Source organism: Topomyia yanbarensis, chromosome 2, assembly GCF_030247195.1.
Source record: "Topomyia yanbarensis strain Yona2022 chromosome 2, ASM3024719v1, whole genome shotgun sequence".
NCBI lineage: Eukaryota > Metazoa > Arthropoda > Insecta > Diptera > Culicidae > Topomyia > Topomyia yanbarensis.
This window is the reverse complement of record NC_080671.1, coordinates 177679120-177706670: the sequence shown is the minus strand read 5'-3', so window position 1 is coordinate 177706670 and position 27551 is coordinate 177679120. Positions and strand designations below refer to the sequence as shown.

At 36.9% G+C, this 27551-nt stretch overlaps 1 protein-coding gene across 11 annotated transcripts in view; it reads left to right on the top strand.

Moving 5' to 3' along the window:
* The window catches only part of LOC131682227 (uncharacterized), a 102365-nt gene that overhangs the window by 49900 nt on the left and 24914 nt on the right, over positions 1-27551 (top strand). For all 11 annotated transcript variants that reach the window (XM_058963561.1, XM_058963564.1, XM_058963571.1 and 8 more), the window contains exon 3: positions 12570-12692. In XM_058963561.1, the coding sequence (XP_058819544.1) occupies positions 12570-12692 (123 nt within the window). The remainder of the gene's footprint in view (positions 1-12569; positions 12693-27551) is intronic.

Genomic DNA, 27551 nt, shown 5'->3' with positions numbered 1-27551 from the left:
TTTCGTGACGAGTATAGTGTTAATAGTTTTGTTTTGAATTTTATATTTCATGGAGCATGACGAGAAGATCTCTCAGTTCACAATCCTGCAGCTGGCCAATGATTCTAAGAAGCATACGTTCAACTAAATTGCTAAAATGTGTTTGATTGATTTCGAAGAGAAAATTTAACTCTGCTACCAAATTAAATCAACTAGTTAGCAATGTTTTCGAAACCAGCGTAGCGTAGAATCCAACCAAAACCCTTATTCGAAATTTTATCCATGTTTCTCATTTTTTCTATTTTTTTATTCCTTCTTAGATTTTTTTTTTATTTTGTTAAAATTTCATTGATTTATTTTTTCATGTTGTGGATTGTATTTGTATTTCTACAATTGTAAGATTCTGCCTTTTTTATCTATTTGCATACTTTTATTTTGTCCATCTTTTTACGTTCCTTACCTTTGCTTTTTTCTATTGCTATCACTTACGTTAATTTATAGTTTTTTCCCTGTTATTTAATTTTTTTCGCAATTTTTCGAGAAAATTCTGCTTTCTTTATTTTGTTCTTATTGTTTCATATTTTAATACCCTGCTATTTTATTTGTTTCTTTGGCATTCCATCTAATTTTTAGAATTTGTCTCTTTACTACATTTATTCTTGTCATAGTCTTTTTCTATTTCCTATTTTTTAATATTTTTTTGCATTTCCAAAAGCAATTTTACTTATTCAAATTCATTCCAATTTGTCTTATTGTTTAATTTTTTACCTTTGTCCGATTTTCTTCCTCATTTTCTAGTTTTTAGCTTTCCGTTTATCGTAGTGTTATTTTTTCTCATTGTTCATTTAAAATAATTTTATTTATTTTGTATACCTTTTTCTTAAGATTTAATTCGTTATTGTTATTTCTTTATGTTTTCAATTTAATCTATTTTGAAAGTACTGTTTCTGTTGACCTTATTCCTATACGTTAAAATTGATTTTTTTTAATTTTCCTAATAAAACATTTGATTTATCTTTTCTTGACTCTATGCGCACTTTTTCTTAATTTTACATTTAGTTCGTTGTTTGAATTTGTTTCAATTTCATTTTTAGTGCTTTTTCTATTCTTAATATCCATTTTATTCATTTTTTTTCGTGTTAATATCTTCATTTTTGTGTTTCTATAGTATACCATGTTGGCTTTTTTCTACTATTTTTTGTTTTCCATTTTGTCTGTTTGCTCAGATTTTGTTCAATACATCCTATTTTTTTTACTTTTTCGTCTTTTCATCATTTCAATTTTCCAGTTTTTCAAAATTTTCTGGGTCGTTCATTTTTTTAATTTCTCTATGATTATTTTATTTTTGTCTTTTTACATATTCCTCTAGTTTTATGCATTCTTAACGTTTTATTTATTTTTTCTATTGCTTTAAATATGTCTTGTTTTTAATGTTAAATAAATTTTATTACACTCAGGTTTTTTTACGCGGGGGATACGAGCCGCGTAAATGAAAACCGCGTAAATGAAAACCGCGTAAATTTCAAAAAAATCCGCGTAAATGAAAACCGCGTAAATTTCAAAATCCGCGTAAATGAAAACCGCGTAAATTTCAAGATCCGCGTAAATGAAAACCGCGTAAATTTCAAAATCCGCGTAAAAAAATACCGCGCAAAAAAAAACCGCGTAAAAAAAACTTGAGTGTATTTTTGATTTATCGAGCTTTACAGTTTTATGCATTTTTTACATTAATGTTTGTATTCTTTTTGTTAGTTTTTTTTCCATTTTCATTGGTTCCAAAAAATTACCTATTTTCCTATCGATTTTTCATTATTTTCACCATTTGTTCAATAATGTTCAACTTTTCTAATCTTTGCAATATGATTTTTTTGTTTCCTGTTTTTCTTTATCAATTTTTTATAGGTTATGTTTGGGTTTTTCTCGATCAAACATTTTTTGACAATTGACATTTATTTGTTTATTTGGTTGTTTTTAGCTCTTTTGTACATTCTTTTAATATTTAATTTTCATTTTTTTTATCTTTTGCCGTTGATCGCCGTTTAGATATTTTAAATTTAATTTGATTACTACATTTTTAATCTTGCCATTTCCTTACTATTATAAATACTATTAACAAAAATGGCGCTTTTCAAAGCCACCAAAACTGTCGAAGAGGTAGTAAAAACTCCCAAAGTATAAAAAACTCTACGTTTTTTTCCTTCATTGGCACTACAAACAACTAGTGCACAAAAAATGGTACATAAATATAAAATTTCAGTGTACTATACATAATATCAGTGAACTCCAATGGATTTCAAACATTGACTTTTTTGTACTCAGGCAATACACAGTGATGGGTGGTACGTTGGACCCCCCGGGCCCATATTTTCTCTCTGCGGCCCTGTGTATTGGATGTGTATGTGTTGACTAGACTAGACTAGACAAACGTCACTTGTACTGATATCTCGGCATGAGCTCTGTTTGCTCGGTTCTCGGATGAGTAGAACTCGGTTAAAGGTGCGAAAAAGATGAGATTCAGTAGAATAAATTAAGTGCGTAGAAAGTTTTTATTTAAAAAACTAAACGTCCGCTTGGTACAATTTTTCTAACTGTATCCCGCTTCTTTCCATTAGCGTGCAAGGGGATGGACACACAAAACAAGAGAGGGTTAAGCGATTTCACGTGACGTTCGAAAATTTCGAAGTTTTTCGCACGATTAACTTACCTAATTATTTCGAACCTACGCCAGGACATTCATTTTAAGATGTATTGTTCCATTCCATCAGAATACATTAAAAAACAATTGAAAATCTGTGGTTTGTCGTTTGTTCGATGATTTGTCTTAAAATGATAACGAACAAAACCTGGAGCTGGTCGTTCAGAGATGAGGTACGGGTTTCTCAAGCTTGTGGTTATAACCACAACCAAGAATAATGACACAGTGTCAACATGGTCTTTGTTTTCGATCTGCAACTATCTTGTACACTAAGAATTGTCTGCCATATATGAAAATAGTATGCAAAGTTGTGTTATGGGATGATAATACTCTTGATCAGCGGAAATCTATGTGATTTGTGTTGAATACTTTCGATCCCTATACAAGCCCTCCTTCATCATCTCATTGTCACTTATCGTTTCACAATACTGAAAATTCGTTATTTAAGAAATTAAGTTAGGATTGGTCAAGGATCTCAATATTTTACGAATGAAATTTCTATTGTTTCAGGAGAAACATACCGCAACATAATTTCCTTCACCCACTATTTCTGTCCTACCTCATCCAGAAAGAGTAGATTCGACGTTGAATGATGAATGATGACGATGGGATCAGTGCGTAGGTCGAGCAAATATTTGCCTACGTTGATTTCGACCTCTCTGCAATCTGGTACTTTGTCTACACTGGCAGGCATCAGCTGGAATGATGTGATTTATGATTGTGTGTAAATACACTCAATGCAACGGATTCCATCACGAGTTCAGGGTTGTTCAAACTTTTGCTGCCGTTGGGACTGCGGGAGCAGGGCCTACGCTACGCCATTGCACAAATCATTCCAGGTTCATTGAAGTGTTGTCACACTTCGATTGAACCCCGATAGTCGGACTGGAGATTTATTACAAACATGACAACGGAAGGTACTGGTGTCAGCCGGTCAGTTCTGCGTTCTATGGCAAACAGCTGCGTTAGTGGACATATTATTTACGATTGTCTTTCAAGGTTAATGCGTGTTTCCTGTTACCGCATATCGCTGCTCCGGTAGAGAACGTTCCTCGGAACAACTGTTACATTTATTTCAATAGTAAATGATCCAGTCACTATGTCCAAAGAGAGGAATCATTATTTTTCTTCAGTTTGGAGCTATCTTATATTACGTTCACACTACGAGTTAAAACGTGTTTTAAAGCTATCTTGATGACATTTTTCTTGTTGCTAATTATTATAACATGTTTTAACTCTGTAGTGTGAACATAGCATTAAGGGCTTTATACGTTTCAAAAAATCTTTTTTTTATTTTGAACCAATAGGTACATTAGTGTGACTCGACATATGACATTTTATTTATTTGTTCATTTTCTATTTTTTCATTTGACCCGTGTTGGTCTACAAGAAATTTAATGTTGCTGTTGTATGGGAAAACCCCATTTAAAGTTTCACTTCAGAAGCAGACCTTGAATGCGCGAAAAAACCCATAATCTTTTCGTAGGTTGTTTTCAACAATTACAATGATTTCACATTACAAATTAACAAAATTACATACAGGCTATACAGCATTACAATTACAATACAGAAATATTTTAACATAATCTTATAAGCTAAATCAATCTCCTAAGTCTATTTCTAAAAATATCACTAGAAACATAAAAATTGAAGTGGTCATACACACTATTGAAAACATTACACATCGCCCCTGTGGGTTCGTTCTGACCGTACTCGGTGTGCTGAAGGTCGAGTCTTAAAAAGTTACGTGATCTAAGGTTTCTGGGGGATACATTGATGTTGATTTGTGAGAGAATATCTGAGGCATCCATTTGGCCAGTCAATATTTTCCCAACAAATACCGCTCTGAATGTATTTCGCCTTTTTGCCAGCGTTTCTATATCGAGCAGACGACAGCGATCGACCTATGGTTAGGTTACGTCATGGCAAACAATATGGATCAGTAAACTCGTTGGCGATTCTTATTATGAAGCCAAGATTTCTATTTGCCTGTGTTATAACGCGAGAGTAATGGTTTCTGAATGTCAGTTGCGAGTCCAGGAGTACACCTAGGTCTCTGATAACTGAAACTCTCTCTAGAAATTGGCCGGCGATGTTGTAGCTCCAGACAATTGGATTTTTTCTGTGCGTGAAAGATATTATAGAGCATTTGGACACACTGAGAGCCAACAAGTTGCGATTTCACCAATTGCAGAACGCATCTAGATGTCGCTGAAGTTCAATACAGTTCTCTATTGACCGCACAATGAGAAACAGGTTTGAGATCATCAGCGTATATAAATTCTGGGGGTATAACATAGCAAACATCATTGAAGAATAAAGAAAAAGCAACGGTCCGAGATTGCTCCCTTGAGGTACTCGACAAGTTGATGATTTTATGTGACACGTTACTTGCTAATTTCATAGACAGAGAACGATCTACGAAATATGATTTAAGTCACCCTGTAAAATTTGATGGAGCACCCAGCCGCTCGATCTTTGCCAGAAAAAGAGAGTGGTCTATACTATCAAAAGCAGCTTTAAGGTCAGTGTAGTGTCTACTTGTGATCAATCTTCGATGTTTTTAACGCAATGCGATGTAAATTGGGCTAGATTGGTGGTTGTTGTTCTGCCTGCAAAAAGCCATGTTAGTCCTTCGATATGTACGCTTTGGTCTCACGAAAGAGCATGTTTCCTACTAGGATCTCAAACAATTTTGATCCAGCGCAGAGCGGGATTATGCCACGATAGTTCGCTTATTTTGCTTATCACCTTTTTTAGAAACAGGAAACATTACTGATTTTTTCCAACACACGGGAAACACCAATTTCGACAGTTATTGGTTGAAGATTTGTCGTAAAGGTGTACACAGTGCGCTTGTGCATCTTTTCAGATAATGGAAGGTATCCCATCTGGCCCCACCGATGTAGAGGACTTGAGCTTGCTTATGGCAGCTAGAATGTCTTCGTCAGTAGATTGAATGTTTCCAAAATTGATTACATCGCAAGAGACATCTTGAAGGCCACAGTCCACCTGAGTTGAGTTAACCGCTTCATTTTTAAACACATTCGAGAAATGTTTTGTGAACAAGTTACAGATACCGCTGGGAGTATTGGACGCTTCATTTGCGAGGAACATACTAGAAGGAAGCCCGTTTTCTTTACGTTTCCCACTTACACAGGACCTAAACTGTTTTGGGCAGTGCAGTAAAATTTCATTTCATTCAATCGAAACTGAATGAACGCAGTCAATCAGTCGTCTATGGTAGCATTCATATTCATTTAACGCATCAGTTGCTGTTGATCTGAAGCTCAGTTCGTGGCACTTCACTCATCGATGCTTTCAAATGAGTTGCAATTCATATTCAACCTCCTTCGTTTGATCCTCCTCTGGTTTTCTGGTGGTAGAAACTAAACAGGCAAAAACGTCAAATGACCAGAACCTGTTATTCAATTGACAGTGAACTCTGAGTGACTCAAACGAAAACGGCAGCAGAACTCAATTGATATAGTGGTGGTATGCTTACAGTGAAAGACTCGCAGTTTCACTTGAAACGAATATTTTCGTTTGAAATTGATATTTTACCGCACTGGTTTTGGGTTTCGTTTTAGGTTGGATTGGGCTTGTGCTACGTGTCTTGAGTAGAGAAAGCGATTATATGTTTTGTAGCTGCTACTGGCTAGAGTGAACTCCCTGTTTGTGATGGGGTTTCGTCGAGTAGTGTAATGTCGAAGTGCAGCTACTCACAATCTTTTCAATTTATCTAGCCGGTTATTGGATCAGGCTGGTTTTGTTCGGGGACGAGATGCAGGCACATGTATATTGAAAAGCTATGTTAGCACCATTGAAAGTTTTTCTACGGCCGCATCTACATCGATCGCGAAATTCAAGAAAGTTCCCCAGTCGATTGCAGTGAGCTATGAAGTCTAAAGGATTCAGTATTCGAAAAGGTGAACTCCCTGACATCCTCCATCTCGCCATAGAGAACCAGGTGCGGACAAATCTGCGTTACTAGAAGTGGAGAATGATGTGCGTCTACAGCAACTAAAGGCTCAAGTGCCTCTGAAACGGTGCAGTTCACTGAAGCTTCTTCATTTTCACTAGGGTACGTGTCCTTCCGAGAAATAGCTCATTATTAAAAATCAGCGCATTCCAGGGTCGAATCATGGATGCAAATTTGGTGAATTCAATTTACAATACTTCCAGTTCGAGTATATTTCTAATACGAAGGGATGGCGTTTTGGTCATGGATTTCATACGACCACGAGTTATTTTGGAAATTTTGACATATACCCAAAATCTTGAATAAGATAATACTGTTATCGTTTTTTTGGCCTGAAGACGAAATATAGTTATTGTCGCAAGAAATCCGTTGCCAAAATGCTTTCATTTTAAAAACTACTTAGTCGTCCTACCGACCATCGAGTAATTCTATAGTAATCTAATAAGAACATTTAACAAAATAAAATTAAAAATCTGAACATCAATATTTGATCTTCATGTTTGATGTAAAATCGTTAGCTGAATCCGAAAATGAATTCCAAAAAAATTATAAGAGAAAAGTTTTCTAATTATCGTAAAAAGAATTCCACTTTTAGAATTCCAAAAAAAATCTAAATCTAATTTTGAATCCTGCCACCAACGTTCAGGTTGGCTCCAAAGGACAACAACCCTCCCAACGCACTAAGAGCTCGGCCCAATAATAGGAAGGAATATTAATCCATCGTCAAGCGGAACCTGAAGAAAACCCAAAACTGTTTAAGTAAACTGGCTATGGCGAGGTGGTTGTACATGTACAAGGCAGTTGTTAAAAGACGCCCAACCGAAGGTTTAGCTGAATATTTTTCTGTATTTTATACCTACTAATTGAACTTATAAAGAATTACTTTTTTATAAAAAATTTAATCATTCTGGTTTGACCAAATTTTGAAGAGACGGCGTCGATGGTTGAGTGCTAAACGTGACCGTCACTCAGCCAGGTGGGTCTGGATTCAACCCCAGTCGAGGTCGGTGAGATTTTATGAGGTGAAAGCCCTGTGTCACATTCTTCTTCGCAAGGGAAGTCCCGGTCCTTGCGTTGAAGAACTGGTCGGTGTTAAGTCAGACCGGACTAAATGACAAAATATTGATTTCGAGAAAAACGAGTTTAAAGTTTGAATCGCAGCATCCTTTACATTATGATTGGAAATTAATTTTTGCCATAATTCTTGTTTATTGTTACATATTTCAAATCTGGCAAGAGTCGAATGTAGCTGACGAAATTCTTTATCCAATGCTATAATTAACTCATTTTTTGATGTTTTGCGACTTAGTCCGGTCTGACTTAACACCGACCAACTGATATCTGGTTATGATGTCACCTCTTTAGCGTCGGTAACAGCAACTTAGTGTGGATAGAGACCGATTGAAAATAAACGAAAAAAACCTGTTTAATCCACCTAGTGGTGCAATTGTGCCTTTCTCATTTCTTCAAACTATGACTAATAATTGCGAGTCACGCCTTGGTTAGATCATTATAGTTCTACCTGTGACCGCATAGAAGGCGCTACCACTAACTTCTCATAGAAGTGATAGAATACTGAAATGTTCGGAAGAATTTCTGCAAAATACCTGTTCTACAACTTTGTAGAAGATACCTAATTTCTATCTCTCTCCGTTGAAAAGTTAGTGTAGGCCCTCTATGCAATAATATGTGGAACTAAATTGCTCTAACCAAAACATGAATCATTTTATTTACTATAATTCTGCTGTCGTCAGATGATAATATGTGTGATCAACTTCGAATATATTACCAGAACGTGAGAGGACTTCGTGCGAAAATCGATGAGCTTCCGCTGTGTTGGAAGAAATCGGTCATGTTTCCCGTTTTTAAAAAAGGTGATGAACAGGATGTGGCAAACTATCGCGGCATCACCTCTCTTTGCGCAGGATCGAAACTATTCAAGATTCTAGTAGGGAATGTACTATTCAGAGCAACTAAAACGTACATATCATCAGAATAACATGGCTTCTTCCCAGCTAGATCCACAACTACGAATTTAGCTCAGTTTACCTCGCACTGTATTAAACATGTAGTGTCTGGGGCCCAAGTAGATGCTATCTATACGGATCTCAAAGCGGCATTTGATCGCGTCGATCACTATCTTCTGCTAGCGAAGTTTGAGTGGCTTGGTGCATCTCGAAACTTCACGGAGTGGCTCAAGTCATATCTCGTTGGCCGATCCTTATTAGTAAAATTAGGAAACCATATAGCTTCATCAACATGTCGGGAGTCCCCCAGGGAAGCAATCTCGGACCCTTACTTTTTTCCTTGTACTTCAATGACGTTTGCTTTATTTTACCACCGGGATGCAAACTAATTTACGCTTACGATCTGAAACTATTTCTCATCATACGTTCCATAGAAGACTGCATCGCACTACAGCGACACTTAGATGCTTTCTATTATTGGTGTACTAGTAACCTTTTAACTCTCAGTGTGTCCAAATGCTTTGTGATCTCATTTACTCGCAGAAAAAATCCAATCTCTTGGAATTATTCGATCTCAGGACAATCACTCGAAAGAGTGTCAGTTGTAAGAGACCTTGGCGTACTGCTGGATTCACAGCTGACCTTCAAAGATCATTATTCAAACATTATTTCCCAAGCAAATAGAAACCTTGGTTTCATCATAACAATCGCAAAAGAATTTACCGATCCGTACTGTTTGCGATCTCTGTACTTCTCTCTGGTCCGTTCTATTCTCGAAGCGTCAGCTGTCGTCTGGAGTCCTTACACGGGTGTTTGGACAAATAGAATTGAAGCAGTACAAGCTAGGTTCATTCGTTACGCTCTCAAATCTTTACCATGGCAAAACCCACTGGAGCTACCACCATATGTCGATCGCTGCCGTTTACTAGACATGGATACCCTTGCCAAAAGAAGAAATATATTTAGAGCTGTTTTTATTGGAAAGCTTCTAACTAGTAAGATAGATGCACCAGATATATTATCACAGGTTAATGTTAACGTGCCCCCTAGATATTTAAGATCGCGAGACTTTTTAAGACTTGACTTTCAACGTACTGAATATGGCCAGAACGAGCCCATTAGGGCAATGTGCAATGTATTTAATAAGGTTTATGAATATTTCGACTTTCTGTTTCAAGTGATGTTTTTAAAGATAGGGTTAGACGACTTACTTAGCATGTAAGACAAACATGAAGAATTATTTGAAGACTGATTTTAATTTAGTTAAGATAAATGTGATGTAATGTGAAACTTTGTTAACCATGTGTGTGCTAAAAGATAGTGAGGTTTTTACGCGCATTTGAAGATCCATCTTCAGATAGGTCAGATGAAGAAAGATGTTTAAAAAAATAAATAAATAAATAAATAAATAAATAAATAAATAAATAAATAAATAAATAAATAAATAAATAAATAAATAAATAAATAAATAAATAAACATGCACTGATGGGCCCCTGCAAAACTGGCTTAGGCATAACTTCGTTAAAAGTTTAATAACTTCTTTTAATAAAGCTGAATGAACTAGCAGTCTTCGATAAAGTTGTAAACAATTGAACTATCATTCCTTTTTTCACTTACAATGATAATACGATGCATGCCTAGCGGTGAAAATGCGAGCAAATGGGTTTTCTCCATGTAAATTTTCGAAAAATTCCATGCAAACTGCAGGCTCGTTGGTCCGATAGCTAGACTTGTCCGAATTTGAACAGGTCCTCTTAAAATTTAAAAACATGCTAGCCTAACTCTAGCTAAAGTGGAAACATCATATACTCTCGTTGCTAGAATCACATACCTCTTAACCTGTGTCGAGCACTTGATTAGATAGGATCATTTGTATGCTACAATTACTAGCGAGCAGATAGCCAGGGGAGGTTGAGGGTTAAAACCAAGCTAAAATTACTTGATACTGACTAATTTAATTAATTGTACAATAATAATTTTGGAAGAATATTGTATGATCACTTCATAGAGAACCTATTGTTTTCAGCATCATAAGGACTTTTGTAAAATTGTGGGCATAGGATCTTGTAACTGAGCTCTTAGCCGAGGTCCCATAGATGTCAATCTATGGCTCTTTTATGAAGAGATGTTCCGAAATATGGATTAGTGACAAAGCTTCGAATGGGAAACGAAGATTGATTGTCTATAACCAGAAACTTGCCCATGAAAAAATTGTATGCATGGCAATATTTGCTAAAAATGTATTTTTTTGAGAATGCGTTGAGTTGAGACATGAACTTAGTGTGATTAGCAACGACAACAACATTTTGGATGGTAGAAGGGAAATGAAGAAAAATGACGTTTTAAGTTTGTCTATAGCAGATAAGGATCGATTTTACGAGCATTTTATTTTTGTTTTAATAGTGATTATATAAAAGTTGCCTCTAGACAGGATCGGAAATAATAAAAATTTCAAGCTATTGGTTATCGTGTATATTTGAGTGTTGAATAGAGCGGTGTAATAAAATTTTATATACCGGGACCTGTTCTGGAGTTGTGAGCTTTAATAATGAAGAAAAGTAAAATTAATGCTTAAAAACATTTTTTTCGGTCGCTATCACATTATTTTGGAACTGTCAAGTTTGGATGCTTAGCATTTTTGAAGAATATTACTATGTAAAGCAGAACCTCTTCTAATAAAATGATTTTGGCGATTACCCGCCAAGTATTTTGAAGTATTAAGTGGACTTCTGTCTGATTTGTCTGAAGCTTTTGTCGAAAGTGGGCTGCTTCTAACCCTCTCATTTGCAATGTATGCGATCCGTCAGTGCATTAGCAGTGCGTAATATTCACAGCAGCTTTTCAAATACACATATGGCGCTTCTGTTGAAGAATGATGTTCAAAATGCCTTTGATGGTTGTTGAAATGATTAAATTTTCTTTTCGCTTTAGATCCTGATGATTTCCATTCATATTTTTACATTTTTAGCAAATATTGTTAGGGAGCCGACAACCGACTACATTTTTCTAAATGGCAAAAAAGGATCATTTTACTAAATTGTTGGTAAAATTTTTCATGTAGGCAGAATAAATTCAATTCTTTCCTCGGTTATTAACTAAAGCCTCTAGCTTTCCATTGGTATGCTCATGTACCCATATTTGCAATTGGAGAAATGTGAACAAAAGTGTGCCGACATCCGAACACATTCCCCTATATTGTGCATAGCACACAGGAGTGGTAATGTCTGTAGCATTGCTAATATTTAATGGTTAATAATTCTATGACAGATTCGTGCAATATGAAATTGAATCAGTTAAAAAATTAAGATAATAATTCAATATAACACAAACATAAACCCAACGACAAACAGACATTGCACTCTCTATTCTCCATCGTTATCAACGTCGCGCAGTGATAAAATTGGTTTGATTGAAATATTTTTGATGAGGATACTAATAAGTATATAGAATCAGGCTAGGCCATGAAGCTCGAGAATTTACTCTAATTGCATTTACGTTTTTAACATTGCACTACATCGGTGTAATTGGTTCTACACTCATTAAAACTTGGGTAAAAATAGTCTAACTTTTCTTTTTACCTGACACCGGTGTAGCATCGTGTAAAAACAAAAAAATGTGCTATGATTGTTTATCTGTGTAAAGCACTCTGATCTCAATTTATATTTTTTAAACTCGCAGTGCGCGTGAGAAAAAAAAGTTCTATAGATCTATAAACCGAACATCGCTCAATCCCGCATAGAAAAGCGTTGACACCGCCGGGAATGAAGGAGAAAAGTTCATTAAAAAGCTGATTATAAATTCATTTATTTCCCCTTTATCATGGTTGCGCTGTCGGTGTCGCAAGAATCGATCATATTTTTTTCCCGACAGGTCGTTACTGGCCTGTCCTGCACCGGTTTCTTCTTCCGTCAAAACGAGTTACATTTTATGTTTCTTTCCTTGCAGCTACATCGTCGCTACTGCCCTATTTAACGATCCACATGCAAAGCACCGGACTGACGGTGGAGGAAATTGCAATCATCTACCTGGCGCTACCGTTCACCACTTTTCTCAGCCCACCGATTACAGGTGAGTTATGGTTTCTACGACATTGATGAATAATTGGCGGCAAACTTCTACAACGCAAGTGAGGGTGGATTCTGCTCGTCAATCGTCGGAATATTGGGGCTGTCGATTTCTGGGTCATTGCCTTTGGATTCTGCACCGAGTAGGGAAAGAAAGTGATTTCTTATCTTAACCATATTCATCATATGTACGTCGTAGTATTTGGTATTATTAAAATAAGACGTACATATTAAACCTATAAAACTGAGAATAATCAACCGTACTACTCTCCAAACGCAGGCCAACTCAGTAAAAGCACTAAGCAAACAGTGATGTTGTTCTAAAACTATTCATTTGTAGTATGTTTGACTTTTGCTGTCGCAAACTCGAAAGCTGAAAGTTGTACATTGCACAAAAGAGCTCTCCCTGAATATTTCATCTTTGCAAGTTAAGAAGACAGAAAATCAGTCATGCTTTTTGGCACTAATTTCATTGTGTTCCATTAGAGTACTGTTCCGTGCTCCCAAATGCAACGTCGTAAAGCATCCTTTGAAAGCCGGCACAGAGCCACTTGACATCGAAACCAGGCTACCGTACATTTCGACAATTTGCTATACATATGTACATACATACATACAATGCATTCTCACATACGAAACATAAGTATGGCACCGAGAAGCTTTTCCTAGGACTAGCTAAATTATGAACAAATACAATAATTTATCAAAAAACTTTTCCCCCTAGGAAAGCACTAGATTTAATCTTTTATGGCTTGTAGTAGAGAACACATTTACACTTCTCTTTCTCCCACGAAAACGTTAAATATGTTGCGCAACCTTACTAAGCACAAGCACAACAAGAGGTGCACATTATCCCCTCGATGCTTGATACCTCCCTAATACTATTACCTACTACAAGCGAACGTTATTCGCCAGTCAGGAAAATATAAAGCATTCCTGCACGGCCGCGGCGCGGCGGGTGGTTTCTTCCTTCTTGCATGCAGCAACCACATTTCATTAGCGGCTCAAAAGCTTACAATTTTATGCAAACACTAACCACCAGCACAGGTAACGTTTGCCGTGTCACGTTTCGGCTTTGCAAATAGTTTTGGGTAGAAAAATGGAAATAAATGTGTGTAACAATACACAATAGAGAAGTTTTCCGGAGTGGGAATCGGTGTACATATGGTAGTGCTTAGCTGAAAAGAACTTGGAAATTGGCCTAAGTTGCGTGGAAGTTAAATGGCTTTGTTTTCACAGCCGACTTTTAATTCTCTCGATGAAAATTTTCCAAAGGACCAAGAAAAGGCAGACGAAAAATTTATTTGATATTTGTTGGGGAAATATGCATATAAAACACCTCTGGAAAGGGCTTTTGTGCTTTCAAACTTATGTCGTTTCTTTGCTTGGCAGATATTTGACGAGAAATCAACCGTTACATTTGATTATTATTTTTGTGTTTTTGATATTGATATTAAATCGTCAATACCAGTTTTATTGAGGTAATACTAAATGGGACAGATCTTAAAATAAACAAATAATGTAGTGTAGATTAAAACCAGTTAAAAATTTGTTTCTACCTACTGCACGGTAAAAAAATTGTTTCCGGAATAAAGTGCCGCGTTTTTACGTCATGAAGTCATGAAAACAGGACCATGGACAAAAATCATGTGTTTTATAATTGTGTTCAATTTGCCTTCAGTAACACCCGCATCATGCTTTTATTAGTGGGAACATTTGTTTTTGTTTTGTAAACTTCAGTCACTGTTTTCCATCAAGTTATTTCTAATTCCATTTTCAGTACGCGAACTAGTTCACAACTTTGTGAACATTATTCATAAAACCAAAGTTTGACTCATGATATTTTTCATAGATATAGGAACATTAGTTCACAAAATCAAAATATTCTGGTTATGTTCACGTGAACCATTTTAACTAAATTTGGAATTTAGTTGATGAATCCATTCAATCCCCGTGAACAAATTTATGATTTCTAATATTTTAGGCACGATCCAATATCCGTGCTCGTAAAATAGTTCACAAAAGCATAAAATATTATTCATGAATTTGTGAACTGGTTCATGATTTCTAAGATATTTGTTACAATCCAATATCCGTGCTCATGAAATACTTCACGAGATCATGAAATATAATTAATGTATTTGTGAACTGGTTCACGATACCTAATATAATAGTCATAACTTACCACTCGTTTTCGTGAAATATTTCACGAAATCATAAAAAACATGTATTCGTGAACTGGTTTATGATTCCTAACATATTAGTCACGATGCAATATCCGTGATCGTGAAATAGTTCACGAAATCATCAAATATTATTCGTGTATTCGTATTATTCACGAATGTATTCGTGAACTGGTTCATGATACCTAGTATAATAGTTACAACGTATCATTCATTTTTGTAAAAAAGTTCACGAAACCATAAAATATTATTCATGTTTTCGTGAACTGGCTCTTGATTCCGAGTATAGTAGGATTCTGTTTTAAACAACAATATTAAGACCTCGAGCATCGTCATTGATTTAACAAGGTTTATTGTGATGTTCAGACAGTAAACGAAAAATGCACTGAGAACCCCAAACAGTGTGCGTGATACAGTTCACAGAACAAGATATCGCGAATCGGTCACATTTTTATGATCCAGTTCATATTGTCACGTTTTTCCGAGTAAAAAAACCGATACAGGTATAGCTCGATTTAACATACTCACGATTTAACATACTCTCGATTTAACATATTTCGATTTAACATAATTTTTGCCTCGATTCAACATACATGCAAAAATTTTTAATTTTTTTTTTATTATCAATTTTACTAAAACGAAATGTTAAGAATCAATATCAATTTTATTCTATGATCCGCTTCCAATGCTTAAAGAAACATAATTTATTTTCGTTTTTTCGCTAGATTATGTTTAAGATTCTGAGATACAAAAACATTCTTATTTTGATACCGCACAAAAAAAATGAATGCCCGAATTTGTAGTTCAAGTTAATTCCTGATAATAGTTTTATGGGTTTTTATGTGCAAGCTAAAAATAGATAACTGGAAAGATATGGTTGATGGAATGTATAGGGCGGTGACGAGATATTGGCGGACGGTGAGTCCCACTAATAGGCATTGAGGCTGTAGCGGTTATTATGAAACTGTTGGAAATTTATAATGAAGTCATGACAGTTCCTCGATGTTAACGCATCCAACTAGAGCTTGAAAGGACGTACGCTCGACAACTTCATTATGGATCGCAAAAATATGCAATAGACGATAATGATGGAAGATACAAGTCTTCCTTCAATGTACGACTCCTGGTAAGCTCACGGTGTTTATTTATCAATACCGGTGCCAGTCATTACTTAATCTAAACAGAGGAAGCACACAAAAGCAATGTTAGTCCGACACTCATTGTTATTATATTCTTCATATATTATCATTCTGTATGTCTGTAAATATTATTCTTAACAACTGCAACGGATAGAGAATGGTCGTTAGTAGAGATTGGGATTCGAAAACCCTGTACTGGTATTTGCGTACGATTTAAGATGATCGAAGACTCTGGATACTTGGCCCCCAGGAGTACCATAATAAATGTTCACGTTTAAATAGAAATCTAGGAGATAGATCCAATAAATAATAAGCCAATAAAATGTGTAAAAAAGGAGATAGATCCTCTTCGTCGTACATAAGGTTTAATTTTTTAAAAATATTTTTGTATTGTAATTAAAATGTCTTATTCATTCTGATGAGTTCGACTTTTAAACTGAGGTATTGTATCTGTCGTGTACAAAATGCACAGATAAAAATATTTTGTAATTTTAAGTTTATTTTCATGCACATATTTGGAGCATGAATATAAATGTAAAATTAAGTTTCACCACAAACACACACGACTTGTCCTGCTTTCTTCAACGAATTTTATTATAATTTTACACGTGGATTGAAAATTACAGTTTCTTTAAACGGAAAACCAATGCACTTCAATGTATTTTTACTCGAATATTGTTGTAAAATGAATGACATGTAATATTACACGAATGAAAGTGTAAAATTGTATGCTGTTTGATGCTCCAATTGATTTTAACGTAATTTTCAATCAAATTTTGGGTTCAATGGTTGTATGTTTACATTCGTATTGATTTACATGTCGTTTAAATTTCATTATTTTTTGGAGTGTGATTTAATCCAACTTTTTAGGCATTGTGCTCTTCATGCACACAATGGTTAATCCAACTTTGTTGACTATTCTTATAAGTTATCCTGAATTCTGAGAACATTTGGCGACGAACTTTATGAAATGAATATCTGTTAGAATTGGCGAATACTTGGCAAGGTTAAGATAAATATGTTGTTTATGTTCAGAAGAGCAATCTAATTGTTTAATTGAGAATATGTGGTTTCTATGTCACTGTAAATATTTCGTGTGATGAATAAAAAAAATAATTCAATTCGAAAACAAATATTTCTTTTGTGTTTCGATTTTACATAAAATTCGATTTAACGTAAATGATTGAATCGGAAAATGTATGTTAAATCGAGGTATACCTGTAGTAACCAAAAAATAATAGATAAGGCGAGAATTTACGAATACCATGATAATACTGCTGATATCATGAACATTAGTTACATTACTCTTTGAAAGTAAGCTCTAAATCATGAACATGAATTGTTCCTGAAATCATGAACACAAATCACACAACTCGTGACAAAAATATCTAAAATCGTGACTAAGATCTTAAAATCATGGACGTGAATGTAGAGTGTCATGACTAAATTATTACGATAACGTGAATAAAAATTACGAAATTCGCGACTAAGATCCTGAAATCATGAACTTCAATCCCGCTAGTCTGAATAAAATAGCACGGTAACGTGATGTGAAATCACAAGAATCGCGAATAAGCTCTTGAAATCATGAACAACGTTTGACTGTCGGCTGTGTATTCCCAAATCATGAACAAGATTCACAACAAAAACTAAACATCTCCAGGAAACAACAACAGTAACCCAACCAAACATTCTAATGTAACGCCTTGTACATATTTGGGACGAACTAGTTTTTTGAAAACACAAATAGTTTTATGAATACGAGATTTATTATTCATAATTGCAGGAACTTGGTCACGGTTTTCGTTAATCTTTCAGTTCACGAAATTGTGACCTTTTGTTCATGAATTTATGAACGAATTTTTTGCTGTGTGGCTAGGATTTAAACCTAGTATGGTTAGAGAATCCGGCGCTAGACACAAGGGGGCAAGACGATTGCTTGCATTATCTTCTCGATCCAGTCATCATTAAGGCCGATTTCATCATCCTCGCTTAACTTTTAAACCAGGTTCACCAGTACATTTAAACCTGGCTTAAGCGTTAAGCGAGGGTGAAGAAATCGGCCCTAAGTCGGTTGGATTCAATCAACTAATCTGGCATCGCTCCAGAGTTCTAATTTTGAAACGACGCTAGACAGTGATGTCTGCTGTGAGTTGGAATCAATGTTGGAAATTATGTAACTACTCCAACTGATTGAATGATGATCAGGAAATAAGGAATAATGTCTTAAGGCGGTTAATAATGGTATTGGAAATCTTGGCATTAATTTCATGAATAAGCATTCAAAGAGACGTTTGTTTGACAATCCAGCATGGCCGGCGCAACATTTTTTTCCCTAGAGGGTAGTGTGATTCGAAGTCATTTGTACCCATAGTGACGAAAGTTCAGACATTGTGTGTGTGCAAGTGAAAACGAAAATTCCCGGATAATACCTGATGGCTATTTGGAAACACTTTGTTATCGAATTGTATGCCCGACAGCTCAGCCAAAAAAATTGTTGTTTACTGATACTACAAAGGCTCCACAGCTACATACCAATCACTCATTTTTTCTAAACTTCTTTGCATTAAATTCCCGTTATGGAGGTCGATTTGAATATTTCTCCGATGGCAGTCTCCTTTTCGGTACAAATTATAACCATCTAATACAATCGGCTCTGGGATGGTCTTCCGTACCAAAGGTATGCCATTTAACAACATCGATATGTCGCGTGGTCTAACCAAACAACACTCGACCGTGTACGAAGAAGTACCTTATCTACATACCCGCCCGGGAAGTGGAGATTGACGGAGTAGTTTCCGATAGGGTACCGAGGAGTATAAGAAAACTACTCATTTTCCAACAGCCTCATTTCGAGCCATTCGCCACACTCTTTTAAACATGTTTTTTTTAAACTGGGCTCATCTACCTCTTTGCTGTTTTGTATCACGAGGCATGAACTGGCGTTGCAAACAATTAGGTCATACAACTACCCTATGGAGTAGGAGAATCATGAGAAGTCTTCCTACTGTGAAGAAACTCCGTATGATCTCTCGTCATATCCCGCCTATAAATTATACAGGGAAAAACTGCAGCATTCTTTTGAAGAACGCTCCGACAAGAAAGAGAAGAGAGAGCTACGTCACCGGCCAGGACTTATTTCTGTACTCCCTTGTTCACTAAAAACGAGAGTCTGACAATCCCATTGAGAGACCAACTACTAATGTGGCTATAAATTTTCGAACAAGAATTTTTTTTCTTTTCCTAAGCTTCCTCGTAATGGCTTGAGAATGTCTCTCGATGAGAGCTGTTTCAAAACCTGAGACCATATGAGATATCAAAAGCCCTAAGAGTTCCTATATTCCAGTCCTTATATTGCCTATGAGCACAGTCGGAAACGTTAGCGAGGGCGTTCGACGTAAGAATGCCGAGAAAAATGGAGCCTATGAACTGCCAGCGTTCGGCGTATTGGTGGACCGAAAAGTTCAGCATCCTCCGTGTTGCCATTCACGATCAGAGAGCAAGATCCGTAGTAGTCAGAGAAAAATGTAATGTGACATTCCGGGCGGCCAAGGCTACAAGGAGTTGTGCAGAAAAGTAAACGCTATCCATTGGGGCAACGCTTACCGTGTCATGATAGCCAAGATCAATGGTCCAACAACGCCAGCCGAAATGTGCGCTGACAAACCAAAAAATTATTGTGCGGATGATTGAAATGCTGGTGAGAATCGAGTTTCCAACGGCGATATGTGGCATATGGTTGTAAAGTCCGAACGGTATCCCCAACGTGGCACTGAAGGCCGTGATCATGGTGTTTCAGGATATAATCAGGATAGTTCTACACAATTGCTACTTCCCGGATATAGGGAAAATCCAGAAGCTGGTGTTGCTGCTCAAAACCAGGAAAGCCACCAGTAGATATACTTGGTAAACTTCTGGAAAGGGTCATCCTTAACAGGCTGACGAACTACGCTGAAATAGAGAACGGACTATTGCAGAGGCAGTTCTGATTCCGGAGAGGGATCTCAACGATGCGCGCCATCCGCACAGTCATCGTGAGCGCTGAGAAAGCATTGAAGTAAAGGAGAAAGGGTAGTCTCTACTGCGCCGTGGTTACGATCGACGTGTTTCAGCTGGGTGGATATTGCCGGAGCACTGGACAGAATGCAGGACCCGAACTATTTGCGCAAGGTTTTGAAAAGTTACTTTCAGAACCGAGTACTGGTCTACGAAACGAACATGGGGTAGATGTCCATTAGGCTCATGGCGGGAGTACCTCAGGGCTCCACACTCGGCCCAACGCTCTGGAATATAATGTACAATGGAGTGGTAACACTAGAACTGCTCAGACGAGTCGAGACCGTCGTCTTTACAGATCGCGTTATCCTGGTGATAGCCGGTGAAACCCTTGAGGAGGTGGAAATGTTGACGACAGAAACAACGGCTTCGTGGAAACCTGCATGGCTGACGTTATAGCTCGCTCCCCACAAGACGGAGGTAGTGCTATTTAGCAACCGTAACAAAAATCCAGCGCGTCGTGATTAGCATCTACACTCAATTCCCTCAATACAGAATAATATCGTCGGAGGCGGTATACGTAATTGCCGGAATGATTCCCATCTGCATCACTTTGGCTGAGGACGTGGAATACTATCAGCGGAGAAATGGACGTAACGCAATGAGACTGGTCCGAGCGGACTTGTTGGCTAAGTTGCAGCAAAAGTGGGACAACGCGGAAAAAGGAAGACTCATCCCAAATGTGTCTGCTTGGGTGCATTGGAAGCATGGAGAGCTGAACTTCCATTTGACGCAATTTTTGTTCGGGTACGAATGTTTCCGGAAGTACCTGTATCGGTTTAGATATGCTTCGTCACCCGTTTGCCCAGAATGTGTGAAGAGACTCTGGAACATGTGGTCTTCGAATGCTCTAGGTTCGGAGAATTTCGAAGGGGTATGTCTAGAATGACAATTGACAATATCATCGTGATGATGCCACGTCGAGCATGAATGCTGTCAATAGAGTAGTTACGAGTATACTCTCCGAGCTGCAGAGAAAGTAGCGAAAGGACCAACAAAGTAGCGCAACCGGTTAGAATGTCGCTGTTAAATCTCAAATCGGGCCTCGGGAGAAATTTCGCCGTCAGGGAGCTTTCCACCGGTGTAGATTAGGTCCACCGCTAGGGACCAGTTGAGCAGTGTGCGACGTAGCACCGAGTTCGGGTCGTTGTGGCGCCAGCAATGGACATCAGACGCTACCGGAACACTACCGAGATGCTGGTGCATAAGCAAGAACCACTGCTGGGGATTAGCGCGAGTAGATTACTTCGATCAGCTGGCAATGGGTCGTTGAGGCGCCAGTGAACCGGAAGCTACGCTCCCCCCGGAACCACTGGACAGACCTCAGCAGCTACTGGCTGGCCCGTTGAGTAGGTCGTGGACTAGATCGTGTAGATCGGGACAAAACGGGGAGCTAAATAGCTCACGGAAACGAACATCGGTATTGGGAGAAATCTTCTGCCGCGGAATAAACAGTAGGGTACATTCACCACCGTGGACTATCCGACTACATCGTGACAAAAATGGGAGCTGATTGGATCACGAAACTGACATCGGTACCGAGAGAAATTCCGCCGCCCGGGATCTTTCAGTCGGAGTAGGGTGGGTTCACAGCCGGCGACTATCCGAGTAGATCCAGATAAAGCTAGAAGTTGAACTCACTCACGGAAACAGGAGCTAAATGGCGAAGATGGAGACGGAAAGCAAGTTTAGAGTCAAGAGATAAATATCTCAAAGGACGAGCCATTTGATGGATCAAGTGAGGCTCCGAGATATCTTCGGAAAACTCGTGACCAAAAGAAAAAGGTGCGACGAAAGCACAACGAGCCCCTCCACGAAGTAGTGCCTTGATGTAGTTAACGGGAAGAAGGGCGAAAAAAGAGTAAGGAGAGTTTTTAGTGGTTAAGCACAAAAGTGAATCACAGTGCAAATGCACTACAGGCCACATTTTTGAAGCTTTTTAAACCTTACTATAAAACAGACCATCCACTTACTCGTAAATGTCTCCCTATGATTTCCTTTTATCGCCCCTAATAATTTTGTTGTAGTTGGTCAACACTGTCTTGTGTTGGGATCATAGTTGATTCTTAGTTGCTGTGTTTTTGGAAAATCAATTTTTTTGACATATAGACCTAATTTTATTGCTCATTTTCTCAATGTTATTCTTTCACAGTGGGACTTCTCTTTTCATATTCAGTCTGGTTGGTAGGCAGCTCTTTTTATACGCAGTGATCATGCGATTTCGGGTAATTTTTGTAAAGATTATTAAAAATCTTTGACATTGACCTAGGAACCCTCCAAAGACGTCCTGTATGGATGTTCCAATCCTTCAGCTGTTCTCTCGGTCTTTGGGATGTAGGATTTATACCTTTGATCAGATAGAGACAACTCCGCGAAATAAGGTTTACTTCCGGTAAACCTTATTTTGCATGCCTAAATACTAAGAAAGATTAAAGAAAGGTGTCATTATCCATCTTGGCGTTACTCGTTCCTATTTTTTCTAGTGCTGAGAGTTTACCAGTGGCGGAATTTCTCTCGATACCAAGGCCGGATATATAAGGTTGTCGTAAGCCATTTAGCTCTCAGCCGCCTCGACGGAGAGATCAGCCACGATGAAATTTCTCAAGATGTTGTCTATCCGGATTTTCTACGATTCCGTGTTGCTCGTTCGATAATTTTCCTATTTGGCTGCTGTAGTTAACTCCATTGTCTGTGTAACTGGTTTACTCACAATTGTCGTAAATATCGATATCGGAAATATTATAGCAGTATATTATCGAGACGTCAACTGAACCGGAGATGGTGAGCAACTTGACTTACATCTGTTAACAGTCACCCTCGCTAGGTTTCTTCTACGATTTGTTTCTGGAATGATTGATAAGGTCCAATAAGGGACCATTCATAAGTTACGTAACGCAAAAATTGCCCAAAATTGACTCCTCCAATGTAACAAATTGTCACAAAATTCTCTATCCCCCCTCCCATATTACGTAACAAATTCCTAGAATTTTTCTTTCTTCGGTGTAAACATATTACGTAACGATCTTACTAACGCCCCCTTCCCCCTATGTCACAACATGTCACAATTTGTCGTTCCCTCCCCTCCTAAAAGCGTTACGTAATTTATGAATGGTCCCTGACATTGTAGGTATCAAAACGACTCGTGGAATACATTTATTCCTGTTTAGGTAGTTAAGAAACCTTCAAACGTAATTCAAAACCCTCATAGGAGAGGTTTGAGCTCCTGAACCTCATGTGGTAAAATATGGCCTCGTCAGAAGGGTTCGTTATTCCTTCATGAGTAAGACATTTAGGCTGGTTTACTGTTTTGGGCTTTCATTTCCCCTTTTTCTACCCTCATTTTCTTTTTCTATACCCGTCCCGTCAGAAAAATTATGAGAAGACATTCTAAGGTGCAACTCTCCGAATGACTTAGAGAACGTGCCAATGGAGCCAATTTGATTGAATTCCTGATTTCCTATATCTGAGATCATACCAATACACAGATATTTTTTCATGATGACTTTCATATTCATATTACTGAGACGATTCTGAAAGTAATCAGAAAACGATTTTATTTTTCTTATTTTTGTGATAAATTGTGTATCAAACTGTGAAAGTATTATTTTTAAATCGAAAAACAGCTATCTAAATAAAAAGAGGTCGAGAATAGCGTAGTTGATGAATCGATTGCGTTGTACGCATCTCACCTGTGGTCGATTCCCAACCACACACATAGGGTTAGAAATTTTTCTAAAAAGATTTTTCCAACCTGAAAATAGGCGAATGACAATAATGTTAAAATATCTATAATCGTAATAAAAAACTATCTAAAACTTTTTAAATTAATTGTTCCTGAGCCATCAACCGTATACAACGTACAAAATTATTAGCAATAGAAGCATCTACCATAGTTCCTCAATACGCTGGCCTGAATGGCAGACTGAAAATAATGACTCATTTTCATTTCTTCCAAACACTGTACTACTCGTGTGAAATTTGTTATTAGACAAACTAAGCCAAGATTTTGATTGAAAGCCACACAATTAACAAAATGGTTTTGTGGGATGGCTTCATACATCGCATTAAAAATCCTCTAAGCATAATTTATACACTGCTACTTTGAAAAGGTACCATCGTGACTCCCTACGAAATCAGTTGCGGTGATTGTCTCGAGACTACCGGTGAAGTTTTCTCCCCTTACTTGTCAGAGTGAATTTTTGCGACATAACCGCATTTGCTCGATATCTGAAACTCCCGGTAAGCCTTATTTCGCATGAAATCATCCCCATGCTAACTATACTTTGCTTGCCTTCTATATGTTTACCTAGACACCACACGACTAGCAGAAGCTGGTACCTTATCCAAGGCATATCAGCTTGTTTTAGGCGAAGGATAATTAATTTAACGCCTGATTGAGCAAACAATTCCTCGCTTATGGTTCATGCTCAAGAATATGAAGTGTACACCGTATACAAAACTGATCGGGCTAGGATCTTGAATCTGCTATAATAATGGGATAAGCATTAGACTTGTTTGAGCATACGTACATCCATCTATTTACTGACGCATACTGCTGATGCTGGCAAATTCTATGAACGCTGCTAATGGAAGGGAGATGCTTTGGTACATAATTCATGCTTTAATGAGAGCTGGGGTATACTCAGACACGCGTGCGAACAAATGTAGACCTAAAACATTAGCAATTTTGTAGCCCGGCAGAGAGTTTAGAATACAGCCCAGAATGGCTCTTACGCATCAGGTATGAATGTGAAAATTTAGCAATACCATACTACCTCGAAATTCGGCGGTGAATATTTCCGTGAGGCTCCGTTGTATCTTGAGGTATCATTTGGTCAATATTAAGTCAGAACGGACTAAGTAGCAAAATCTTAAAAAGTGAGATAATGGTAGCATTAGATCAAAAATTTCTTTAGTTGCATCTCACCTTTGGACGATTTGGAAAATATTATCGTAAGCTTGAATAACGGCATAAAATCATTTTGAATGAACAAAGAAATCCGACCATAGTATGCAGACAGAGTGGACCAAACGTGTGGGGCCATACCAAAGCTAGAAAAAGTCCTGTCTTTTAGAAAATGAAAATAATTTCGGTATTGGGGGTTTCTTCATTTACCCTTTAATGAATACTGAAAAGGTAATCATATAAAATACATATAAATTGGATTTTCGGTTATCAAAAATTAATCGGACAATGCGAACTAAGTACCCAAAAGTAAATAATTGACATTACTGAAAATTTTAGTATCTATTTCAAGCCAAAATACCTGCCTTTACAATACATATTCTGTATTCTGTGTTCAAATTTGAATGATATTATTATACATAATGCCTCATAATATTTGATCTAACAACAAATAAAAAAATATAAGGCTTGCCAAGGATTAATCATTTTGATTAGTAAAACGAAGGGTATATAATTTAAGATGAAGCAAGAAAAAAGAAATATAAAATATAATGAATATAATGAACACATCGAAATAAAAAAATATTGAATGAATTAACATAATGCACATGCTGCTGAAAAAAATTGTGTGATGTGTTGAAGCCACCATCAGTGCAAGGACTACGCCAATAACTGCAGTTGCCTTTAACGGCAAGGTCAAAGCTACGCCAGCAAAGCCCTCATTGTATCACTGTTTGAAGGGCCAAAAATATATGGAATCTTTGGCAGACATTTTTATGCATACTCCACAGGGACAGTTCCAAGGGACTAAGATTCTCCCTCCAGTAAGAAAATCCATCCATTCGATTACCACAATTTGCAATAATAATAAAACGATCGTAATGATTATAGTACAAAAAGTAAAAATAAAAAGTAATAAAATACTTACAGGGAATAAAATTAAGCATATAAATATATAAAATTTATGAAAATATCAAGTATAATGTTTAATAAGTTATTGATTAAAGCGCGCTCCGTTGCTCCGACCGCTACCTTTGGCCGCAAGTACAGTACAAGTTCTGCATTATACTGGTCAATCTAAAATAGAAATTTTCCAAAAGATGCCTCAAACTAATGTATATAATGTACATATTGACTCAAAAAGAATACCATTCAATATATAAAAATATAAAGCAGTTATTTATTTCTTGGGGTACAATGATATAGCTATAGCGTGCATAATATTTATAATACTGTTATGAATACAACTAAATAAGATGAATAATTGATGAAATACAAGTGCTGCTGAAATAAAATGTTACCGATGAGAAAATATGTAGTACTATATATTGTGAAAAAATCAAAATGAATGGAATACAACTTGTAAGTATAATAAATGTAATGAATATTATGTAATCGAAAATATGAAATAAAATGAAACAGTATATGCAGTATTGAATGCATAGAGTTTAAAATTGCATTGAAATATTGAGTATGGTGAATTTTATGAATATAATCAACCTGTATATTGTTACTACATATTGAAAATACTCATTTGCAAAACACTGAATGTGAATAAATACAAGTTGTTGATTTAATTAGAACAATTCACTTAATAAAATGATGAATGAAATCATATAAATATATACAATCTCACAAGGCCTAAAAATCTCACTCCAACAGATTGAGCAACCCAGAACACTTGTCAAGCTTACTACGGGATGATTCAACTGAAAAATGACGCGACATACATTCTTGAGGCGAACCCCATTCGAGACTTAGGTTTAAATAAAAGGTGAAAATAGCTACTACCCAACATATTTAATTTGATTCGATTGATGTTATGGACTCGGAGATACGGGTCGATGAGTGAGTTCAGATATGGAATTTCCATATAGGACATCAGTATTGTCTCAAAGCATTCCAAATAAAATAAAATTATCAAGACGTCTTCTTGGTCTTCATCGCAGGTTGATTCGCTAAACAATTGTAGGATTATCAAATAGAAAAATGTGAATTGATGCAGCAATAAGCTGCATTGCGTTTCCACCAGATTTTAGCAAAATGACACATTTGATCTGATTTATATATCTAAACTACAATTATTTCTTATACTTTGTTCCGATGGGTGTAGCAAACTGCGCCGCGATACAGCTAGTAGTTATATTTAAAAATACAGAAACAATACTTATCTTTTGTCCTTTATTGCGTTCAAACGTCTAGACGCCGAAAACCAATATGAACTATACATCTATGTTACCCTATTAGATCCTCTAACAGAACAGTTGATCTTGATTCTGGCATCGAAATATCCAACCCTTTTGTATCGTTGCTCCCATGATTCAATCCAAGCAGTTATCCTGCCCTACACAAAGATCGCGATATGCTGGTCCTCGGGAATCCTTTTGAATTTTTTTCAACTTCCCTATTTTCCAGCGCTTGATGCCCAATCGAACAATAAGGAATAGCGGGTATCGAGTATTTATTCTTCAACAAAACCACTGACAAATGGAGGGATTTCACGAAAGTTCACTATTCATTTCACTATTATTGAATAATCCACTGTGACTAGGCGTTGAGAGGAATAGGAATATTTCATT